This window comes from Muntiacus reevesi, chromosome 2 (genome assembly GCF_963930625.1).
Source record: "Muntiacus reevesi chromosome 2, mMunRee1.1, whole genome shotgun sequence".
Taxonomy (NCBI): Eukaryota; Metazoa; Chordata; class Mammalia; order Artiodactyla; family Cervidae; genus Muntiacus; species Muntiacus reevesi.
In genome coordinates, this window is record NC_089250.1 from 180,601,160 (window position 1) to 180,624,359 (window position 23,200).

Here is a 23,200-nt window from a genome sequence, read left to right on the forward strand (position 1 = left end):
GAGAGAGGGACCGGCTGAGCTGGGGCCAACACACGCCAGACGGGTCCAATGGGGGTGCAGGGGCCCCCAGATGGAGAGGACACAGTGGCGCACCAGTAAGAGGACAGGCCCCTCGTGACTCGGGGGGGAGGCACGGGCGCTCGTGGGGGAGCGGGCCTGCAGACGGGGCGCGTGACCACCACAGTGGGACACACTGTGCACCCCCCACATCGAGGCCACGGTGAGCCGTCCTGCACGGGGACTTTCCAGATGAGGTCCCTGTGACATGGGCCAGCAGGATTTCTCCAATGTGTAATGAACTGTGTTCACATTTGCACAACCCAGTGAACCAGTATTTTCCAAATGACCACTGTGATGTGACAAAATCACGTGTGTGTACAAGATCCAAGACAGACCAACGGGTTCTAAGGTAACAAGTACGAAAAGCAAGGCCTGGTCTCTGATGGCGGAGTGTGGTGAGGAGACAGACCCACGGACACCAGGCGGGGGTGCGGGAAGGCCCGCCCCTTCTCGCCTGCATGCTAGTGTGAAACTGGGTCTTCATCACAGGCCTCATATTTCAGTTCAAACAACCTATTTTACCAAATAGAATGCAGAAATCAGACATTAAAGAGACTGGCAAAAATGTACAACAAAGCTACTTTTCTCACTAAAGGTCTTTGTTTTGGAAAATGCTGTTATTTTAAATGAAAATGTTATCGGTGTTACCATATCGTGAGCTTTTTATGATTAAGTAAGTTAACAAATATTTTACAAATTTATTATTTCCTAATATGGTAAGTATTGGTAGACATCAGCCACATAAACAGAAGTTTTTTGAGTTGTCAGTAACGTCCCCAGTGTAAAGGGGTCCCCAGATCAAAATGCTCGAGAACTGTCTATTATACCGAATGATCAAGAGCCTTCCCGAAAGAGCGCTCCAGGGCCAGAAGTCCACCTGCATGCTCGCTCCTAAGGACCTGACGCCCATCTCACTGAATAAACGCCCTCGGAAGCTCCAGGAGCCGGGCACCCCGAGTGCAAGCAGACAGAGGAGTGGGGGCAGGAAGGACTCTGTGCCCCTTGAATGGCTCAGAAAATACTCATTTTATGTGTAAAATATAAATCTTAAAACATTTACAGAATGAATAAATAAATATGACAAAATATTTAAAAGACCAAGAATCTGGTAAAGGGTAATTGGGGTTCCATTATTCCTGTAACTTCCCAGTTTTAAAGTATTTCAAAATAAGAAAGGTAGGAAAGGAAGGGACTTCCCTGGTGGTCCAATGGCTGACTCCACGCTCCTGATGCAGGGTTCCCAGGTTCGGCCCCTGGTCAGGGAACCAAATCCCACATGCCTCAACTAAGACCCAGCGCAGCCAAATAAGTATTTTTTTAAAAAGACTGAAAAATCAAACCGACACCGAGCCGCAGGGAAGCCAAGCCCCCGCCCAGGCCTCACCGCCTGCAGGTCCCCCGCGTGCACATGGCGCTCCACCAGGAAGCTGTAGACGTCCCCCACGCGGACGCTGCTGTCCAGGTGCGGCTCCTCCAGGAGCAGCTGGCACTGCCGGATTGACTCCACGGGGTCCTCCGTGTAGGTCCTGCTGGGAGCAGGGACAGCCTGAGCCCCAGCCCCGCGCGGGGCTGCCTGTCAGGGGGCAGGGCAGGCCCTTGGCCTGGAGGATGCAGCTTTGTGAAGGTAACTGCCGTGAGGTCCATGAACTCATTGGTGAGTCATGTCAGAAACTCACTGATTTGTTTAACAAAATGTGCTGACTGCTCGCAGGGCCACACTGGACTCTGGAGGGCACTGGCCTGTTCACACCCCGCCCTGCACGGGACGGGGGGCCTGGGCCGGAGGGCGAGGGCCTGGAGAGAGCGCACTGACCCGGGAGGGGGTCACGCAGGGTCCCCCAGGGAAAGGGCAGCACAGGGACGCCAGGGGCTCGGCGGTTCCTGGTGTGTGCCAGTGAGGGCACTAGGAGGCGCCGCGAGCCCTACAGGCCCGTCTTCCAGTCCGTCCGGGCACCTGCCCGGGGCTGCGCCCACTCCCTCCTGCCACCCTGAGGCTCCTGAACCTGCACACGGAGCCGGGAACACCCTCAAAGGAGCCTGACTCTGTAAACGGCTTCAGAACAGCCTGGGGCTCCTCTTCAGAGAGCCTGCTCTCAGGTAAGGAAAACGCTTCTATTGATTTAGTCAGAAGCCGAGCTCAGGGCCCACACAAGGGGAAGTGCTGTCTGAGCGGCCAGTAAATAAGAACTGGGGTCCTGGACATGTTCAGGGCTGGAAACAGCGGGCCTCCACCCTGGGCCGAGCTGGCATCAGGGGTTGGAGCCCCCGTGCACCCGAGCGGGCCGCAGGCTCCCCTCAGGTATAGCCTCCCCGAGAACACATGCCTCCCTCAGGCATCTCGGGCTGTCTCTGGAGTGACCTTCCTAGAACCAGCCGGGTTCTGCAGGAGCCAGATGGGCCCTGACACCGTGCGAGGGGCCGCAGAGCGTTCCTGCCCACGCCCTGCCCGCTGTGCAGCGAGCTCCCAGGGAGAGGCGCCTGCGGGCGTCGTGAGCCCCACGGCCGCACCTGCGCGCCTGCATGAAGCGCTTCACCAGCGTCATCCTGCTCTGCAGCTGCGCCAGCCTGGCCTCCTGGTCCAGCGGGCTCCTAGCCTTGGCCTTGGACAGGCACTTGTAGGCCTCGGTCAGCGCCCCGTGCGCCTTGTCGTAGTTCTGGTACTCGTCGACCTCCACCTGCAGGAGGCAGTGTCAGGACCGGCACCCGGGATGGCACCCCGCCCCGCCTGGGCCAGGAGGCGGGTCAGCACCTGGGCACAGGCGTCATAGAAGCCGGCCAGCAGGTCCAGCGCACGGCCCTTGGTGTAGAAGCTGATGATGCTCTTCATGACCTCGGGGTCCTTCCTCCAGTCCAGGGACTGCAGGTAGTTAGCCGCCATGATGTAGATCTCCTTCTGCCGCGAGACACCCGCGAAAAACACAATTTTCTCCGTGTCCCCGGACTTGAGCAGTGCCCTCATGGCCTGGGTGGAGAAAGAGCCGGGCTGGGCCCCTTCCAGGCACGCGGACAGAGTGCCCGCCCCACGAGACAGGTGTGGCTTCAGGACAAGGGAGATATGGGCTGCCAGGGCTTCGCGGGTGACCCCGGAGCCCAGCCGGGGAAACTCTCCCTGCGGGGCGCGAGCAAGCACTGGCCATGCTCACCTTCAGCCTGTCCCCCGCCTGTGTGTACTTCTTGGTGGCCAGGTGGTAGCTGCCCTGGCGCATGCAGCAGCTGGCGACCTGCTCCAGCAGCGCCCGCCGGGCCTCCTCGGACAGCTCCTTGCAGTCCTTGGGCACCGTCATCTTCTCGGCCATCTCCTCAGTGATGGTCAGGTTTTGCTCCAGGCACAGCTGCAGGGCTTCCTGATACTGGGGGCCATGGACACCGAGGAGAGGCGGTCACCGTCTGGTGGGCGGGCGGGAGGGGGGGCCTCCCTGACCTCACCCCCATCCCCGGGTTGGGGGAGCAGCATGGCCAGGGGGTGGCAGGGGATCATCTCTCGCTGTGGACACTCTAGAAGGGCTGAGGAAACACCTCTGGGAAGGAATTCATTGTGGGAGAAGACCACAGATCAATCATCTTCTTCAATTCAGGTTTTCGGAGTAGGGGGTTTAATTACTTTTTTCTTAAAAAACAATCAAGAAAAGTTTTCTATATTTCATTTGAGAAAGATTCTCGGGAAGAAAGCGCAGTGTGACCTGGTGGGGACACCCCCTGCGGAGGCTGCACAGGGAACCTGGAGGGCGTGTGCCCAGACACGGACGGCGGTCCTGATGGTTGGGTGTGCACACACCACCTGTGTGTGTGAGCATGCTGTCAGAGGGAGACAGGAAGCGGGAGGGGGGGCCCGTGCCACGGCGAGGGGGACAGAGTCCTGGGGATGACAGGCACCACGGACACCCCTGAGCTGCACATCCAGGAGCCCCGCGGTGTAACATACATGGTACGCACGCTGGGAAAGAGTGGCGAGGTCCGCACAGCGGGGCCGGGCCCTCCTGGGAGCGGGCCCGTGTCTGCAGCCGTACCTTCTTGGCGGCCAGCAGCAGCTCCACAGCCTTCTCGTACTGACCATGCTCCAGGAAGAAGTCAGAGCAACGTGCCAGGAGGGCGGGGTCCGACTTCTCATCCAGGTCCTCTGCCACCAGCTGCAGGGCCACAAACTGCTGGGTGGCAAAGGCCAGCTCCAGGGCCTTGGAGAAGTGGCCGGCCTGCAGATGGCGGGTCTCTGAGTGTGCCATCCGGGCGCTGCCGGGCCGGGCCAGGCTGGGCCGGGCGGGGCCGCCTCACCTTGTGGTACAGCATGACTGCCCGGTCCATCTGCTCGCCCCTCTCCTCGTAGTAGCGCGCGGCCTCCAGCATGTCCTCGGGGGAGCTCAGCAGGGCCAGGTTCATGAGCTGGTCGTCCAGGCCGTGCTCCTGCGAGGGCACAGATGTGCTGGGGACCGCCTGGCAGGAAAGTCTCCCCTGGAATGGGACCCTGGAGCGGAAGCAGGGGTGCTCACCTTGCACAGGCGGATGGCGTTGTTGAAGGCCTGGGCGCGCGTGTAGAAGTGCACGGCCTGCCGCACCTCGTTCTGGCTCTCGTACTGCCGGGCCAGGTGGTAGGAGGCCGCCCAGTTCCCAGTCTCGCTGGCTATTTCGGCGGCCTGGAGACACCAGGGATGGTGGCCTCGCGTCCAGCCCGCCCTGCTCTGGGGGGATCCTGCCCTCCCTCACCTGAGCACCGGCCCCCTTCCCCGGGGCACCCACGCCCCCTGCATCAGCACCCCCGCCCCGTGTGCCCCCAGCCCTGACCCAGTCGGGGCACCCACCCGCTGGATGTTGCCCTGGAAGCAGTGGACGCGGACCAGGGAGAAGTAGTCCTGGGCCAGCTCATAGTAGTGCAGTGCCGTGTCCATCTTGGCCTGGCTCTCCAGGTACTGGGCCCACCACCGCCATAGCGTCCTGCAGAGGACGCCTCTGCTCAGGCTCTCTGCCCTGGCCCACAGCAGCCAGGCGGCCAAGCCTGAGTGAGGTCCCAGGGAGGTCCCCGCCCAGCCGCCTGGGGTCCAGCCTGGAGGGGCTGGGATGCTCCATGCCATCGCGTGGAAGGCTCCGGAGGGAAGCCCCTTGGGCCGGCACTCACTTGTCCTTCATCTTGCTGACGTACAGCTTCAGGGCCTGCAGGTCCTCCGCCAGCATCCGTGGCACCTCAAAGCGGTGTGTGTCTGACTTCTCGTAGCTGTGGGAGGTGAGGCAGCGTCACTCATCCCCTGCCCTGGTTCAGCCCTGGGGATGCGAGGACGGATGGCGCCTCGCCTCCCGCCTGCAGCTCTGCTCCTACTGTGGGCCCCACCTCCGCACTGCCCAGGTGGGGGTCCAGGCCCGGCGGGGCCCATGCACTCAGCCGCCCGAGCCTGGCTGCTCCCCCTAGAGCCACAGGGCTCAGGCGGCCCCCGCAGCTGTGCTGGCCCGGCCCCTCCCCGGAGACCCTCGGACCCTCGGGGCTCTCACTAGCTGAGGGCCAGGCTGCAGTCCCCGCTGGCCTCCAGGTGCCGGGCGTAGTTGTAGTAGGTGGTGCGCAGGTGTACGCGGTCGTGGCGCTCGGCCACCTCGATGGCCCTCTGCCACTGGCCTGAGGCCTGCAGCAGGCGGTTGAGGAGGTCATAGCGCCCACACCTCTTGTAGAGCTGCTCCGCGTCCTCCTGTGGGAACAGGTGGGGTGCAGGCACTTTAGGGTGCGGGCAGCCTGCCTTTCAGCCAGGGTTGGACCCCCCACCCCATCGTCGAGGGGCTCATGGACCCCATCAGAACCGGGGGTGTCCACTCCCTCACCCCACCCCCCATTACAGCCTCAGCTTGTCCAAGGAGTTTTCTGCTCCCTGCAACCCAATGGCCCAGATAGGCCCGCACGGGTGGGGAGCGGGCCCGCGCAAGGGGCGTCCCACTCACCAGCATGCCCAGCTGCACGGCCAGCATGGCCACCCTGGCCTCCGGCTCCGGCTCCTGCTGGGCCTCGCGCAGAGCTCGGGCCCCCTGGGCGTGGCCCATGTGCCCCAGGCACACCCTGGCCACGTCCAGCCGCTGTGTCTTCACGCACATGCGCGCCATGTTCTCCCAGACGGCCTGGCTGCAGCAGAGGACACAGGGCTCAGTGAGCGGCCACCCCCTGTGCCAGGCAATGCGGGGACCTGGCCGGACACACGGTCCCTGAGGAGGGGGCCATGTGCGAGCCCCACGGCTCCACCCACAGAGCGGCCCGGCAAGCTGGGGCCCACGGGCCCTCCAGAGGAGGATGTGATGACAGTCCTGTCCCCCGGCCCGTAGCTGGGACCCTGCCTCTTGCCCAGACACCCCCTCTGCCACTGTCCCATGAAGACTGGGGGCGTCCTGCACAGGCCGCCAGCCCCGCCGTGCCCCTCAGAGCACACCCGCCCCCCCACCAGCACCTCCATCCCAGGCTGCACTCCTAGTGGCCCCATGTCCTCCCACAGAGACCCCGGGTCAGCTGGGGAGTGGGTACGACACCCGGATAGGGGTGAGGGTCCCGGGAGCCGGGCTGCAGAGCTGCCCTCTGAGCCCCTGGCACAGGCTCGGGGCGGGGGTCTTCTTTTCTTCCTTTCAGAGGTTTCCGGCGTCTCTCTCCCTCCCACCCCAGCAGGTCGGGCCTCCCCAAGAAATGAGAAATGAGGCTGGTGGGAGGGAGGGTACTCCATGTCCAGATGACCCCACAGCCCCGAGGAGCACAGACCAGTAACTCCTGGGACGTGAGAGGCTGGTGGACCTACCCCGCTACCAAGCCATTCTGGGAAAAGCCCGTGGGAAGTGCCGTCCCCGCACGCTGGCTGCTCTGACGGCAGCTTCACCCTGCGTGGGTCCTGGGGTCCGCGCACCCAATGGACAGGCCACGTGGACACCGACCCAGTGCCCGTCTGACTGTGAGAACTCCCTGCCGCCCGGGCCTGCATGTAGACTGTACCCTCAACCTAAGAGGCAGGCAGGCTCCAAGCTCCCAACTCTCCGGGAAGCCCGGGCCCCACAGAAGCTCCTGGGACACGCCGAGGCCCCTCCTCCTGTGCTGCCCTGTGGAGACCCCAGTGGACGGGGCTGCGGTGGACGACAGCCTCACGTCCGCCCAGTGGCACACAAGCCGCTGTGCTTCTGCCGTGCATCCCTGCTCTGAGGTTATGCTCCTGTGAGTCCACGCACAGGGGTGGGGAGGCCTCGGGGGGCTGAGGGCCCAGCTCGTGGGGGACAGCGATCAAAGGACGAAGGGACCCTCGGATGGCGAGGTCATCCCTGACTCAGGTCTGCTCCTAGGCCGGCCACCAGCCCCGTCCCAGCTGTCCCCTCCGCCCGAGGCTGGGGGCTGGGAGGGCGCTGGCTTGCTGGCCCACAGGCACCCAGGTGGGTGACCTGGCCCGTGGCCTGCCCAGCCCGGGAAGACAGAGCTGGGACTGCCGTTCGTGAAACCACTGCTGCTGTCCAGCGGAAGACAGCCACGTGAAGACTGACTCAGGAAGAGCGACTTAAGTAGGTAAGGAAGGAAGGCTGTCAGCTCTCAGGAAAACCTCCTTCTGAGGTGAGTTCACCATGCGTGCAGGGACCCCAGTCCGTGGCCCCCTTGGGGGGGCACCCCTCTGCCGGGTGCGAGGAAGGTGCAAGGACCGCTAGCACCCACCAGACACAGCGTGGCTGGTGGAGCAGGGGTCAGCCTCGCCTCTGGCCCTGAAGGAGGGAAGTGGTGAGAACTCAGCTAGCGCGTCTGCTGTGAGCCCTGGTGGGAAAAACCCAGAAGAGGTAAAAATCCACTGGGAGCTGACGGCCCCTGCCTCTCAGGAATGTAAACTTGGCGGCCCCTGCAAGGCCGACCCAAAGTGGGCGGGGCCTCGGGGGGCTGACCCGGCCCCGCTGGGAGTCAGCACAGGCAGGCCGGGACCTGGTGAGGGTCTGAGAGCCCAGCAGGCTGGGCCCGTCAGCGTCCGCAGCAGACGCGGCCTGGCTCTCACCCGGGCTTCGCTGGGTGCTCAGCTCACCCACAACCCCCTCCTGCACATGGACAATGGCCTGCTCTGGGGGGGGTCTCTGAGCGTGGGTGAGGGTCTCGGCTGGGAGGTAGGGGCGTCCGGGGCCCCCAGCACATCAGCCCGTCTGTGCTGCGCACCGTGTGCGGACAGTATCCATGTGCGGGGGGAGCGGCTGAAGGTGGGGGAGGGGGGGAATGCCCCGTCCCCGGAGCGGACGGCCGGCCCCCACCCACGTCACCCGCCGGGGTCAGACAGACAGTGGGCCCGAGGGCGGCGGGCAGTGCACGTTGCTCCCAGGGAAGGTGGGGTGCGGGGGAGGGCTGCGGAGGCCTCCCGAAGAGGCCCCTGCCTTTCCCATCAGGAAACACATCCTGTGGGCGTCTGGCCGCTATTTGTTGCAGTTGGCTACGCCCTCTGGCTCTCCAAAAACAGCCTCAAAAACAACCATTTCCTCCCTGCCGAGAGACGGGGAAGACGCAGGCGCGAGGCACACTCACACACGCACGCGCCTCCTCTGCCGTCTGCTCTCCAGGCCCAGCTGCTCCGCAGCAGAGGCGCCGGCAGGGGCTCAGACCCGCCGCCCGCTGCTCCCCGTTGCCCCGCTCTGCGCCCGCCCTGCGCTGGTCCCTAGAGCAGCTGGCCCCGCGCCCTCCAGCCTCGCCTGCCTGCGGTTTTCTGCGCGCTGTGGCCTCCGCCCCCCAGGAAGACGGCGCACTCAGGACGTGGGGCTCTCGCTGCTGCCCCTGCGTGCCCCCCGGGATGGGAGGCCCTGGCCTCGGCGCAGGCCTGGTGCTGCTCCAGGTGCAGGAGGCCGGGTAAGGGGCCCGCGAGGCGGGCGCCCCCGCACCTGCCGCCCAGGCCTTCCCGCCACCACCGAGCATGAGTGGGGACGTCCTCTAGTCGGCCCCACTGACACGCTGACCGACCGCAGCTGGGACTCCCCCCACGACGCGAGCCAGCACTGCGGCCGCAATGACTGTCCGCAAAGTGGTGGCCACAGCTGTGCTGGTGGCCCTGGTCTCTCTCGTCCTCAACAATGCGGCGGCCTTCACTCCCAACTGGGTGTACCAGACGCTGGAGGACGGCCGGAGGCGCAGCGTGGGGCTCTGGCGGGCCTGCTGGCTGGCGGAGCGGCCCCGGGGGGCGCCCGGCCCGGGGGCCAGGCCGGGGCCGGCCGACACGCGCGACTGCGAGGCCCTGGGCTGGGGCTCTGAGGCGGCTGGCTTCCAGGAGTCGCGAGGCACTGTCAAACGTAAGTCGGCTTGTCTCACTGCCTCCTTTAGAGTGGCCATCCATGCGCACGGGGCGCGCAGCTGAGGGGAGAGGTGCGCCTGGGGACCCGGGTGCGCCCCAGGCTCCACACCCACCTGCCCTGGTCCCTTTGGGACAGAATTCTTCCTGTGCAGGAGGGCGCTTTTCTCTGCCGTTATGTGTAGCTAGGGGACGGATACAGTAACTGAAGCAAGGAAAATGCATTTTTCGTGGTGGACAATAAAGATTGCTAAGGAGTGAAATAAACAAGGCGCTTAAAGCAAGCGGCTGGGTTTGGACCTCACTCCACAGTCGTCAGGGTCCTCAGGGCTGTGGGCAGCACTGAGGGGGACTCTCAGGGGCGCTGGCTGGAGGTGGCGGCCCAGCAGAGACGGGCAGACTGAGGCCTGCGGGGGGCGGGAAGGAGCCCAGGGCCCGGGCTGCCCCGCTGCCCCCAGCGGCCCCATCTGGTTGGTCACGTCCAGCACGGGGTCTGGAAGGTGGGAACTTCACCTTGAAAGCAGGGTTGGGTTTGAACATTTGCGTGGGAAGGTCCAGGCACATGAAGATGCCTGACACTGAGCATGCAGACGCGGGGTCACAGCGGCCGACGTGAAAGGCTGCCACCCTGGCAACAGCCCATGACAGCTGTGGACAGTCCCCGACACACAGACCTCCTTCCCTTTCTGAAGGTAGCTCTCCTCCCAGGAGAACACGGCCTCCAGTGGGGCTTCGGCCAGCACAGGCACGACTGCCCCCAGCCAGCTGGGCCCCCGGGACTGGGTCCCCTTGGGAGCTGGCTGGGGGCCGTTGTCTCCACTTGGCAGGCAGAGACAGAGGCTGCAGGAGGCGCAGGGTCCTGGCGAGCCCCTGAGGGGACGCCTCCCTGTCTCTGCAAGTAGAGCCCTCACTGCACAGCTGGGGAGTGTCTCATGGGGAGCGGCCAGCCCCCCGCCCTTCGTAAGCAGTGGGCCAGAGCCTCCCTTAATGCAGACAGAGCCTGGAGGAGTCTGCCTGTCCCATTAGCGCTCAGACCAGGGTTCTGTGAGATGCTGGCAGGTCCTCTGAACCTGGGGATCTGGGACCTGTCGGTTGGAGGGGGGTCCTCTCAGGGCTCTGCATCTGTGGTGAGGGGCAGTGGGAGCCAGTGACTGGGGCTCCAGCATGGGCCCGGTGCAGGCCACGCATCCCCGACCCCCAGGGGCCCTGTGCTCCCCTACAGGCTCCCCCGCCTCCCGGGGCTCACAGCTGCCTGCCACATCCCCCAACACCACCACGCAGGTGCCCGCTCCAGGCACCCCCCACCTGCCCCCTTGCTGAGCCAGGACACAGCCTGCTCTGGAGCCCCACGCCTGCCCTGCTGTGAGTCCCAAGAGGCTGCTCACCTGCCCTGACTCACTGTCCCACCTGCCCACCACCTGAGAAGCCCCTGAACAGCTCTTAGAATGGCTTACTCCCTTACTCAGCACTTGCAGCAGCCAGCCCTTAACGAGGCCCCGAGCATCAGACATTTTCCCAAAGAAGGGGACGGTCAGAGCAGCTGCTCACGCGCGAGCTGCCACCAGGAAGAGGCGCTGACACCCTTCTCACCAGCTCCCTGCGACAGAGCACTGCTGCCCTGGGGGGTCCCGAGAGGCAGGGGGCTTCTGGTCTTTTTCTGGTCTGTCCCCGTCAATCCAATCAGCAGCTTCCAGCAAAACCCCAGCCCAGGTTTCGCCCAATGGTCCAGCCTCCTACTGAGTCAGGGACGGGAGGAGAACGGGGCGGCTTCGACTGTGAGATCACCTCTGTTCATCCACCCTGGGCCCCACGCCGCTTTGTCCAGAGCCAGGCCAACCTGGAGGTCCCAGACCCCATGCAGGTGCCCAGGGCAGCCCTCGGGGACAGCGGCCACCCTCCCGCCGGCTCTGCGCCCGCGTCCTGGCATTGCCTGTGGAGCCCAGCCAGAGCTGCTAGGCACGTGGGGCCAACTCTGCCACCCCCGAGGGTGCAAGCTCCAGTTAGGGTGTCCCGAGCGCTGGGTCAGGCCCCCCAGCCACCCCCCGTCATGTTTGGTCCCGTCCCAGAGCACAGGGCCCATGCCCCATGCCGCTGGCTGAGCACGCACTGCAGCCCTGACTTTCGATATTGATCAGGCGGGGGTGCGGGGGGGAATCGGTCTTGCTTTCTGACCCCTGTTCTTTCTGCCACTTTCCATCTGTCCATGTGTCGGACACTCTGTCAGGCCCGGACACAATCCTGTCCTTTCCCTGAACCAGGGGGGGACATGAATAAACGGGTGTCCAGTCTCGAGCTTCGCCTTCACGGCTCCTCCAAACCCAGAGCCACTGCCCAGGCTGCATGCGTAGCAAGCGTGAAGACCTGCCAAACGCCTGGGCGCCTGGGCTCGGGGGCGCTGGTGGGACACGTCCGCCTGGGTGGCTGGGGAGGGGCAAGGCTGAGAGGCGAGTCTGCGCCTCAGTCCCCCCAGCCCCCGCTGACTTGGGGAGGCCCTGCTCGGGCTGGGAGGCGGGGCTCATGGCCTTGCTGCGCCAGGACCCACACCCCACAGTGTGGACGCTCCCGGCATGGCTGGCCAGTCCGCGTGCGTCCTTCCTCACCTGCGAGGCTGAGCCCCGGGGACCAGAAGGACTTTCCTGAGCTCAGGTGGGCCCCACACTTGTGCTCTGAGCATCCATCACCCTCAACAGCCCTCGTCTCCACCTCTGCCTCCAAACTCGTGATCTCTTAGAGTAGCAGGGCCTTCCCATAGGATAAAATTGTTTGAAGGGTAAACGTGGTTGCAAGCAAGTCCAGGTGAAAAGGCAGGAAGAGCGCGATGAGCAGCCTCCCCGGAAAAGCCTGCGAGTGGCCGAGCCCCATGCTGACGGGGGACCCATGTGGCCTCCCGCTCCCACATGGGGTCAGGGGACCCCGGAAGCCCTCATAACCAGTCAGGAGGGTTCCTGCAGATCATGAGACCCGCTGCCCTGCTGCCCAGTGTGGGGAGGCCAGGGGCCTGAGCCCGTGTGGGGACGTCGGGCTCCTGGGGCCTGCCCTGAGCTCTCTGGCTCCTCCCTTTAAAGGTCAGCATTCCCAGAGACCGCAGCCATGTCCTGTGGTCGCTCTGACGACTACAGAGCCCAGGACAGTGAGATGGGGGTGTCAGGCAGAGGAGCCATCTGTCCATCCATCCATTCACCTGTCTGGGAGTGCTCCTGGGCCCTTGGTGCTGGGCATCAGTCCACCCGCTCACCCGTGCAGGGTCCAGGGTGCCCACAGCCCCGAGCAGTCGCATGGCACAGGCTGGGACCTGGGAAGGGCAAGACCCCTCGATCTCTGCACGGCAGGAGAGGGGCTGGGGGCGAGCTGCCTGAGGCCCCCGAGCAGAAGGAGTGACCCTCTGGTGGAAGCGGCACAGTTGACCACACACACTAACGGAGAACGCTGCCTGCCCATAGCGCGCTGCACCCGAGGCCCTGGGGCAGGGGGCTTTTACACTCTGGAAGGGCCACGGGGAAGGGGTGGACTTCACAGCTGAGGGCTCTGCAATCCAGCATGTGGGCAGGACAGTTTCCCCCCCGACGGACCTCTGGATGACACCACCCAGCCCCCACCTCTGTGGTCCGAGCACCAGGCTGCCCCCCATGCATGTCCCATGCGTCTTGTTCAGGGTCCAGGGTCCGGGATGCAGGTGGGTGGGGGCTGGGGAGGGGGTGGTGAGATTCGGGGAGATGGAGGGAGGAGCCCCAGGTGGGCAGGGAGCCAGGCTTGAGCAGCCTGGCCGGTGCCGACCGTGCTGACCGCCGCTCCCCTCCCTCCCACCCCGCAGTGCAGTTCGACATGATGCGAGCCTGCAACCTGGTCGCCACGGCGGCGCTGGCAGCCGGCCAGCTCACCTTCGTGCTGGGGCTGACTGGCCTGCCCCTCCTGTCGCCCGACGCCCAGTGCTGGGAGGAGGCCATGGCTGCTGCGTTCCAGTTGGCGAGTAAGTACCCGGCGGGGTGGCAGGTCGACTGCGGCTTTTAGTCATGGCGGCCCCCACTCGTCACTGTGGGCAGCAGCCAGACAGAAACATACATGGTGTGGGGGAGGGCGCTACGGGGCAACCCGAGGGGTTTGTGTCTCTTTGCCCTAGGCCTCCCAGCCCTTCCCGCCGTCTAAGGCGAGGTGACTACACTCGACACTTGGTAACCCGTTTGGCTTTTCAAAGTCTCTGGCACCTGCTGTTTCTTTGCCCCTCTGCAGCCCAGGTGGCAGGCAGCCTGGGTTCATTTTCCTCCTGAGAGGCTGCTGCAGCCTGCTGTGAGCACATGGGCACGTGGACAGAAGTGGGTGCCCTTCTAAGCCCTGCAGCCTTCCTGGCTAACAGTCAGCAGATATGGAGTTCCGGGCATGCATGTGGTTCCCAGCTGGCGATCTACAGGCTTAGGGTTGGGCTTGGGTTATAGCTGTGGTTGCCTGGGGCTCGGCTGGGATCAGATGAGCGTGGTGGGGGCGATGCTGGGGAGAGGGGTGAGGCCGCAGGCCCTCAGCGAACAGTCCAGAAGCCGCCTCGCGCTGGGGGTGATGCGGGTGGGGCAGGGCCTGGCCACTGCCGGCTTCCGAGGACAAAAGCAGTGGCCCCACGGGTGATGAATGGGCCTGGCCAGGGAGGCTGTGCAGTGGCCAGGAATCCCCGAAGCCACCCACCCGTGTGCCCTGGGAGTAGCGGTGGGGTGGGGGCGCATCTGTGCTGGGTTCCCCCCCAACCCCCTGCCTGTCTTGCTGGCCCAGGTTTAACCATCATGGGATCCTGGCTTTCAGGTTCCTGCTGCCCATGGGGAAGGGCAGGTGGGGGCTGACAGGATGGGGGTGGGGGGGGCAGCCAGGCATCCGGCCCGGGGGAGAAGCAGCGCCCAGTGGTGAGGCTGCAGCCCAGCCCCGGGGGGGCAGGAAGTGCGAGTGAATCACGGGGGACGATGGATCCCGGGCCCCCCCACTTCCTGGAGAAGCGCAGTTTCCAGAACACGGCTGACAGCTGGCAGCACTCATGCTGGGAAGTGCCGGGTGGGACCCAGAAACGGGCCCTATTCACAGGGCGGTGCAGCCCTCAGCCAGTCACTTCCCTGGGGCCGGGCAGCCCGGGGCGCTGCGAGGCCCAGGAGGGCACACAGTAGGTGTCAGAAGAACAGGGCTGCGTCCGCCCCTGCGGTCACCGTGAATGGGGTGAAGCCACAGGGGTGACACCCACCCTGCCTGGGGCGACGCTGGGGCCGGGGACCGCCGCCCCCTCCCTCCTCCAGGACCGTTCCACGGGCCACCTCTGCTGAGCTCGGGGCTGTGGGTCTGTGCCTCGCTGAGATCCCCCTCCCTCACGAGGGGTCATCTGGAATTCCATCCCTTCAGGAAGGAAGTGGGAAAGCTGGATTAAAGACAGATATTCGAGTGGCGTTAAAGGAATAACAGTAACAGCTCTTGACTCAGAAAGGGACTCCTCCCCGAAGGAGGACCGAGTGTGACACCGCACCTCAGAAGACACGTCTCCGACACACTTACTTGGAATTACTGGAAAACGTACTGTGGGTTTGGTGTTAAATATGACATCCTACTTCCTGCAAACTCTTGTTTCAGAACAAAACTGTACTGTTTCCAAGTAACACACAAAAAAATCGAAGCGGGGGAGCCCTCCCCATTAACTGAAACCACACTGTCCTGCAGCAATGGGCGCGGGGGGCACGCCCTGCAACCTGGGCGTCCCCAGGCCAGCACTGCCTCTGGGAGGCAGGACCGGGCTCTGCCCAAACCCGTCAGGCCGGCAGAGGCCGATGGAAAAAACCAGAAGCCTGCAGGGCACCTGCAGCCCTTCCGTGATCCGTCCCCCTGCCTCCGCAGGCCCGCTCCCCGCCCCCGCCCGGCGTCCGACCGGTCACCCCCCACGGGGCTGCTGTGCCCAGAGAGGAAATGCACTTGGCCCTGTTTAGACTGTTTCATTGACAAACAGTAGAGAGCACAGCGCTGGGCCTTTCTTCTATCACCCGGCTAATTTTAGAGTTAGGTTTTTTCCTGTGCTCTGGTCTGTTTTAAACAGTCAGGGAGAGACTGAAGGGCGCCAGGATATCCTGTCCCAGGAGGGGGAAATGCCTGCTGGTACCTGTTATGCAAGGGAACCTTGAGTCCCCACTGTGGGGCCAGAGGGTGGGTGGGGGAGAGAAGGTGCTCGTGGAAGGGGGGAGCAAGGCTCCCTGGGAGGTGGGAGCACGAGGACCAGCCAGAGAGCAACACCCCAGTGGGAGGAGGCAGGAGGGCAGCCTGCGGCTCTCTCGGTGATCCCACAGCTGCCCTGGGCACTGGTCCCCAGGGCACGGGATGCCCGGCCCAGCTGTGTAAAAGGGCAGCCCCTGCCTCCCCTCAGTCAGGGCTGCAAGTCCAAGAGATCCCGTCTCAGATGCCAGGGAGGACCGCGGGAGACAGAGCGACCGTCAGCGATTTCACCTAGTGAGCTCTACTGCACTCAGGCAATTTCTTTGCAGAATCTTCCAAGTGTGATTTTCATTTACCCTAAAGTTGAAAAAACTCCTTGCTGTCCCTTAGTCCACCACACGTGTGAGCTGAACACCCCGTGAAAGCGCCCTGCACGGGGCAGGGGGGAGCAGGCGCCACGTGGCAGCCGTCTGCCAATGCCGCCCAGCCGGCCCCTCCTCGGACACCAGCCCCTCAGTCCCCGCAGGGGTCGAGAGCAGCATTTACGTAGACCGTGTGGGCTTCATGTCTGCTGAACTCCTTGCCACTTTTGCAAATCCTGAGATTTTTTTGTTGAAAAACTTAGCAACATGCTAAGGGGCTGCTTGCCCCACACCCGGGGTGGAGGCTGACTTTACTGTCCCCAAAGCTCAGCTGGTTGGCGCGTGGTGGCTGTCCTGGCCTCTGAGCCAGAGGAGACCTGCTCGCGCCGACGGCCCCTTTCTGTGCTGTCTAGTCAAGCGCCTGGCTCGTGCCGGAGGCTCACTTTCCTGTCTCCTGCCCCTGTTGCTCCCGTGGCCGTGTCCTTTCCTGGACTCCCCCTGGTTGCCAGGGGTGGGAGGGGGCGGCACTTGTCCACACCCTCTGCTGCTCACGGTGCTGGAAGCTCGTCCATGGCTGAGCCTCAGGGCCCCACATCAGGGCCCCGGCTGATGCTGCCCTGGACCTGTGGCAGGCGCCGTGCGAGCTCAGGGCTCAGCCCCACGGTTTCCATTCACGCCCCCGCGCAGGCTGGATGGCCACTCCAGAGGACGGCCTGTGACAGCCGGCGGAGCCCGAGGAAGCCGGCAGGAAGGAAGAGAGGAGAGGGCGTCTGAGCCACGCTGCCCGGCCGCCAGCCCACAGGAAGGGGCTGTTTGCTTTGGAACATAAGCTTGTGAGGACGGAATCAATTCCACGTGGGTCTACTGCACCTCTCCCCTTAGGCTCGCTTCACTGACATCATGGAAAAGGCTCTGGAGATGCTCAGGAGCAAAAGGCCCTCAACCGGGGCTGAGAGAGACGACGGCCAGGCTTCAGAACCTCATCGAAGTAAACGGCCAGTTTGCTTTCAGGGGGATGTGCATGTGGCCAGCGCAGTAGCTGCCACCTCTAAGTGTCCCCGTGGCTTTCCACTGCCCACACGTGGCGCATCGTGGGCCCCGTGGCAACCAAGTCTGCTCAGCCACACCGCCTCTGCTGGCCGAGGGCAGGCGAGGATGAGCGTGATCCTGCTAGAAACCCACCCGCACAGCTCACTGAAGATGGCAGAGAACTCTGCACAAGACAAAGCGCTAGAGAGGCAGGGCTTGGCCTGCTCTGGTCACTGACAAGCATCCCTCCAAGAGGCTGTGCTTGCCTGGCCCCTGCCGCTCGCAGCCGTGTGTGCAGAGCTGTCTGTTCACGCGTCAGTTCACACTGCTTTCATCTGCTAACATAAGCACACTTCCAGTGTACTTGCAGAGGAAGTGATAAACGGAGTAAAATGTCAACAGAGTAACCGCCTGTCCTGTTTCCCTCCAAAACAGAAGACGTGCTCGTCAGCGCACTCTCAGCGCTGGAGGCTCCCAGGGTCCTGGTATCAGAGGCCCAGCCCCTCATCCTAAATGCCCACATGGTGGGCGCCGCACCTTGGGAGGGGTCCTGGATCAAGGGGTGGTGATGCCCAGCTGTGCGCTGAGGGGCCAGGACAGGAGGACCGGAGGCAGCCTGCCTGTGGCAGGTGGACACAGGACACGGCGCCAGGAAAGTGGGGGAGGGCAGTGTGCGAGGCGAGGGGGGCGCGAGGCCTGCTCAGGTCCCGAGGCCAGGAGACGCGAGCGGGGACGACATGTGTCCTCTACGGCCTCCGCGGGGCCACTGTGCAGCCATGGGGAGTCACGTCCCCAGAGCCGTGACACGCTCCAGGAAGCACCCATTAGTGGAAGAAGGAAAGGTCAGCTGCACTTCCAGAACCTCCTAGATGCCCTCCTGTGAACCTTACATAGAGAGGGCTCAGGAGACACGCATGTGGCACTGACGACACACGCGTGACACCGGGAAGCCTGTGTTCACTGCCCCGGCCCGTCGATGGTTGCTGCCCATCAGCTGAGCCGTCTGAACCGAGCACAGGCGCTAAGCGCCTGCGACCCGCACCCCAGCGCTGTGTCTGATGACCGCGTTCCAGACGCTGCTGACTTGGGTCACAGTTGTGTTTCCTGCGACCTGTGATAAGCAGGGTCTTACTCAGGCGTGTCCTGGGAGTGGGTCTCGGGTCCCCGGGCCACGTGTATGCCCCATCAGTGTGCCCTGCCCTGGTCTCTGCCAGGGCCTGTCCAGGTTGGGGTCTCACGACTCACAGGCCTCCACTTATGAATTCAAGGTCCTCTGTCTGTCAGTGATGCAAAGCCACCCACGTCAGACCGCCAGCGGCCCTGGAGGCCGTGGGGACGCCCAGTGCTTTCGCCCGCCCCCAGGGAGGGACACCGCCAACGGATCCTTGTGTGACACATACAAGCCAGATGAAGCGTCCCTAGGATGGGGCAATGGGCTCTGAGCACAGAGGAGGGAGGGGGCTGGCGTGCTACAGCCGCCGTGCTGGGGGAGCACCCCTGGCCGCGCCTGGTGCTCATGCTGTCCCCCGCCCTGCTCCCCCTACCCCGACACGGCTGGCGTGCTGACTCACCCCCTTGCCCCATCCCCCGTGCTCTGAGTCCTGCTGAAAGAAGGCTCAATAAGCACCCAGACACCATGACATCGAGGGGACGCAGAATGCTTCCGCTTTTGTTTCACAGAACACAGGCCCGAACCCCTCCCATCACGAACGCAAAGCTGGCCATCCAAGACAGCGGGCACAGGCCGTTTGTCCTCGTGGGCACAGAAGTGCCAGTGTGCATGACAAACAGAATCCGTTACTTTTAACAGGAGGAGGCATAGAGAAGCTTCGGGTGTAACAAGATTCACCAAGTGCCGTGGAGAATGAGCACAGGGCTTGGTCAGCGTCACTGCTGCCGAGCACACGACCGAGGCAGGACAGACGTATGAGTCAGACTCTCTGGAAGGTGCAGAGAAGACGAGACCATAATGCTTGTGCTTCGAGGAAACCCCAGCCTGCGCCCGGCACCCAGTCAAGACGTGGCTATTAGAACCGGGCGCGGGCATCACTGCGACAACCCTCTGCCCCGAGGCCACGCTGGGTCATGTGTGGCCTGGTTTACTGAGGAAAGCAGGCGGAGAGGGGGGACTGGCAGGAGCAGAGTGCGGTTGTCATGGCGGAGGATGGGCGAAGGGACTCGGTGGGCTCGGCCTGGCCAGGGCCCAGGGCAGGGCCCGAGACGGTCTGAGAGGTGCAGGGAGTCCCATCTGGACACTCCGGGTCCCCGAGGGCCTTTGTCCTAATCAGGCACGTTCGGTTCCTTAAAAACAGACTCAGCCCGGTCGGCACAGCAGAGGGGGTGCCGGGGCTGCCCAGTGGGGGGCTGATGACCCAGGGCTGGGAGGAGGGGCAGGCTCCAGACAACTTCCTGAGCAGCAGGACCACTGCCTCTGCCCCCATCCTAATCACCAGGGCTTCCAGCCCAGACCCAGACCTGAACTCTCTCAAGCGCCAGTGCCTGCTGGCTTAGCCCACAGATCCTGGGTGTAACCAAAAGATAGGCCTGTGGAGCCCCTGAGAGACAGAACCACGTCTCTCAGTGATGACGGGCCGACACGAACGGCTGACTGAGGGTGGGGAGGCCGCACAGGGTACTGTGCACAGTCCTGGACACCCACCCCTCTGGGCCCGGCATCATTGGAAGAGAGACGGGGATGAGGGGGACGAGGGGACAGGATGGGGCGGGGATGCTCTAGGACCAGCTACAGCTGCTCAGACGGCAGAGGAGACGCCCGGGGCCCGGCTCCTGGCCCCCCGCCTGCCCGGTATGCTAGGAATAAGTAAACTCTTAAGGACAGGAATACAACTAAGTCACACACCAATCTGAGCTGGTATAAAGTAGAAAACACATGTGTTTCCCTTCACTTTGAATGAATTAGGCATTTACAGGCCTGGCAGACCTCACGCGGAGTCACTGCTGGGCCTTTCGGGGTGAGGAAGCAGGTGTCGGCATCCCCTCTGCAGCAGGTGGGGGGTGGCAGAGGCCAGACACCTGCCAGGTCTCAGGAACCACCTGAGCCCCAAGACTGTGCCTGGCCAGGACAAACGCCCCACCAGACCCACAGGCCCCGGCGAACGCAGCCAACCCCGAGGCGGGGCGCGGGGCGGGGCTGGGCTCCTGGCCCCCGGAACAGGGTCGGCCGGAGGAGGGCGGGCGGGGAGCGGGACGGGGAATGGGGCCCTCCAGCAGCTGCCTCACTGCGGGCTTCGTCCACAGGTTTCGTCCTGGTCATCGGGCTGGTGACATTCTACCGCATCGGGCCCTACACCAGCCTGTCCTGGTCATGCTACCTGAACATCGGCGCCTGCCTGCTGGCCACCCTGGCTGCCGCCATGCTCATCTGGAACGTCCTGCACCGGCGGGAGGACTGCACGGCCCCACGCGTGATCGTCATCAGCCGCTCCCTGACCGCACGCTTTCGCCGTGGGCTGGACAATGACTATGTTGAGTCACCGTGCTGAGGGTGACCCCCCTCCACCCAGGGACCGTCTGGGAATTGGGGCGCTGCTCCCCACTTGAGCACACACACCACACGCATTGACCACATTATCCACGGACACGGGGCTTGACCACATGGCATCTGCGCCCTCCCCCGCGGCCCACGTCATGCTCCTGCATGGCCTCGCGCTCTGCCCCAGCCCGCGTTAATTTATTCAGCATCTGCTGAGAGGGGCATCCTGGGTCATAACCACTCTGATAAAACAGAACACGGGGAGAGTTTGTGAACTGCATGGAGCTTCCTCCAGGGACTCAGAATTCACAGTCAGACGGTTATGGCTTTACGACAGCATTCTGTAAGTGAGGTCCATTTACTCCTGATTATCCTTCTAAGTTAAAATAAACTGCCAATCTCTCACCATGGCTTAAAGCTTGTGTTTTATACACTAGACTGCCACGTGGTGAGGAATCGGGCCAGTCCTGTAGTTTTGTAGGCTGACCGTCAGAGAAGGTCCGGGGCAGCGTGGCTGGGGGTCACTCATGCCTCCACTCACAAGTCCCTGTCCCTACGGACCCTGAGCTGCACCTGCATGACAGCATGTCCACAGTTGGCAAGTAAGAGAGAAACGCCTATCGGCTTCAAACAATTCAGAGGCTGGCTTGCTTTTTCCCCTAGAAGAGTCTTCACCGCACCCAGCCGGGACCCCGCCACTGGTGGCTTCAGACCTCCCTCCCAGCCCCAGCCTGGCGCCAACAGCCCCAGACCCGGCAGTTGGGCTGGAGCCCCGACTCCCCACGCTGAGCACCAGCAGCTCAGAGGTTCACACCAGCCAGCACCGTCAGGCCAGCGGCTGCCCGCCCACATCTGTGAGGCCTGTGGGGGCCACGCCCCCTGGCGGTGGGAAGTGCTGCAGGCATCTTGCAGCCCAGGAAGCAAGGCAGGGGCGGGGAGGCACCTGTGTTAAGTCCTCTGCTGCCTCCCCACGGGTCGGCCCTCTAAGAAGACTAAGAAACGTTTAGCTTGGCTGCCGCACCCTTCCCAACAAGCGGTGACCAGCCTGGGGCTCAAAGGCCCTGCTGCCCCAGGAATCTCTTTAGTCAGAGTGAGGGATTGGGTCACGCTGTTGCTTTAGGTAAACCCAAAGCAGGGGAGGACAGCCTCAAAGCATGTCTAGCCTGACAGAGTACGTCAATACAGCTCAGGGTGGGGGTACACGTGGGGGCCACATGGGGCCGCCCTCCTCCCCAGCAGCTCAGGGTCCAGCCTCAGCAGCATTCCGCACACGACAACACACACTGCAGTGGCCCATTGGTCACGTATGGTCTCTGGTGGAGCTTCTATCAAATGGCAAGTGCCGCCAGCCACTCTGCACTCCCCAACCAAGGGCCTCTTGCCCACCCGGTGGGCGTGGGGAAAAGCCCCACTGCTCTAGGCCACAATGACCAGGGTCTGACCCGGTTACAGACCCGTCTCTGCAGACAGGAGGGGGGGCGCTTAACTCCGGTCCTCCCCTTCCACCTGACTTCCATCCTTCAACAGTTTTTCTATCCTGTGTGATTAAACTGTCAGATGCTCTTGAGAAGCTCCCCCATGAACAGAAAGTCGCTTATACACAGCCCTTGATGGATAACTTCTCTTGGAGCAATTTTAATTGCATTTTGTCTGCCATTTTGAGGGTTTACTATCAAAACCTTTTTTGGGTGGTGCAATTATCCCCAGAGAGACAAGTGCTATAAATATTTAGTGACTGCAGAATTTTCGACTAGGAAGTGTCCAGACATGAAAATAAATCCAAACAACTGAATCTCAGCCCCCGAGGCTCTGAGCACCATGAGGCCAGCCGGATGCCATTCACGTCCCGGTTTCCACCAGCATCTCCTTGAACCCGTGAGACACCACACACGCCAAGAAGACTCAGTGACGGTGACCGTCCCCCCCGGCCCCGCCCTGCGCAAGCAGCCCCTCACCTCTTGATGAGCTTGATGGACCTGAAGGCCTCATCCATATCTCCGATGGCCAGGAAAAAGCTGAAGTTGAGCATGGCGTCCCGCGTGGGCTTGTCGCAGTCCTCTAGCCCCACAAAGTCCCGCAGGGGCCTCCTGCCCACTGCCTGGGGGATGCACTGGGATCCGGAGTCCAGCTGGTCCTCCAGATTAGCTTCTCCTGGCTGGATGACAAACAACGCTGTTTATCTGTGGGTCCCTATGAAGCCAGTGTGCGCCCTGGGCCTCTCCCTGAGGGACCCTCTGCACAGACCCCACATTCACCAACGCTCTTGGCAAAAGCATCACATGTCTGCAGGCCCTCGAAGGGACCAGAGCACGGGGCTCCAGCTTCAGACTGCAGGCGATGCAGGCGTCGGCACGCAGGGACCTGTGGCTGAGGCAGTGACGTCAGCGGCTCCACAGCCATGAACACGTGAAACCCCCACCCCTCAGCTGTCTGTAAACTTCCTAGAAAGGGCTCCTCCTGCCACGTCTTACTGTGTGCCTGTGCACGAGGTGTTAAAACCACGCCAGCACCACTGCAGGTGGAAGACTTGTGGTCCACTCCCACTTCTGACTACAAGTAGGACACTTGCTCACACAGAAAACGCAGAGCTCATGCTGAGGCCTGATTTTAAGTCACCTTACACTAAAGCCAAAAAAAGAAAAAAATCCAAGAAAAAGCCGCACATTCAGTTCTGCTGACAGGACAGTGAAAACACAAGTGAAGAAGTGAAGCGGGAGGAAGCACAGAGCTGGGGGGGGGGGGCAGCTCAGGCAGCACCCCAGGCCCACAGGCCCAAGGTCCAAGGCAGAGCAACGGGCTGCAGCCTGCACAGACCCCTCGGTGCAGGGGCTGTGGGCGCCCGGCTGAGAACAGGT

The 23,200-nt window shown here is 63.2% G+C and overlaps 2 protein-coding genes across 6 annotated transcripts in view; one reads left to right on the plus strand and one right to left on the minus strand.

The window, feature by feature from the left end:
- Positions 1-23,200, minus strand: part of IFT140 (intraflagellar transport 140) — a 53,587-nt gene that overhangs the window by 3,534 nt on the left and 26,853 nt on the right. For 4 of the 5 annotated variants that reach the window (XM_065923986.1, XM_065923988.1, XM_065923987.1 and 1 more), the window contains exons 19-30: positions 22,301-22,500; positions 5,974-6,151; positions 5,536-5,726; positions 5,168-5,263; positions 4,854-4,986; positions 4,545-4,688; positions 4,330-4,458; positions 4,068-4,250; positions 3,204-3,410; positions 2,810-3,022; positions 2,569-2,735; positions 1,445-1,586 (exon numbers count right to left, since the gene is read on the minus strand). In XM_065923986.1, coding sequence (XP_065780058.1) covers positions 1,445-1,586; positions 2,569-2,735; positions 2,810-3,022; positions 3,204-3,410; positions 4,068-4,250; positions 4,330-4,458; positions 4,545-4,688; positions 4,854-4,986; positions 5,168-5,263; positions 5,536-5,726; positions 5,974-6,151; positions 22,301-22,500 — 1,983 coding nt within the window. The remainder of the gene's footprint in view (positions 1-1,444; positions 1,587-2,568; positions 2,736-2,809; positions 3,023-3,203; positions 3,411-4,067; positions 4,251-4,329; positions 4,459-4,544; positions 4,689-4,853; positions 4,987-5,167; positions 5,264-5,535; positions 5,727-5,973; positions 6,152-22,300; positions 22,501-23,200) is intronic. The other variant, XM_065923989.1, reaches the window with a different exon arrangement.
- Positions 8,492-20,751, plus strand: TMEM204 (transmembrane protein 204). Its single transcript, XM_065923996.1, has 3 exons — positions 8,492-9,300; positions 13,111-13,266; positions 20,111-20,751. Exons 1-3 carry the CDS (start codon positions 9,021-9,023, stop codon positions 20,353-20,355), a joined length of 681 nt encoding a protein of 226 aa, XP_065780068.1. The 5' UTR covers positions 8,492-9,020; the 3' UTR covers positions 20,356-20,751.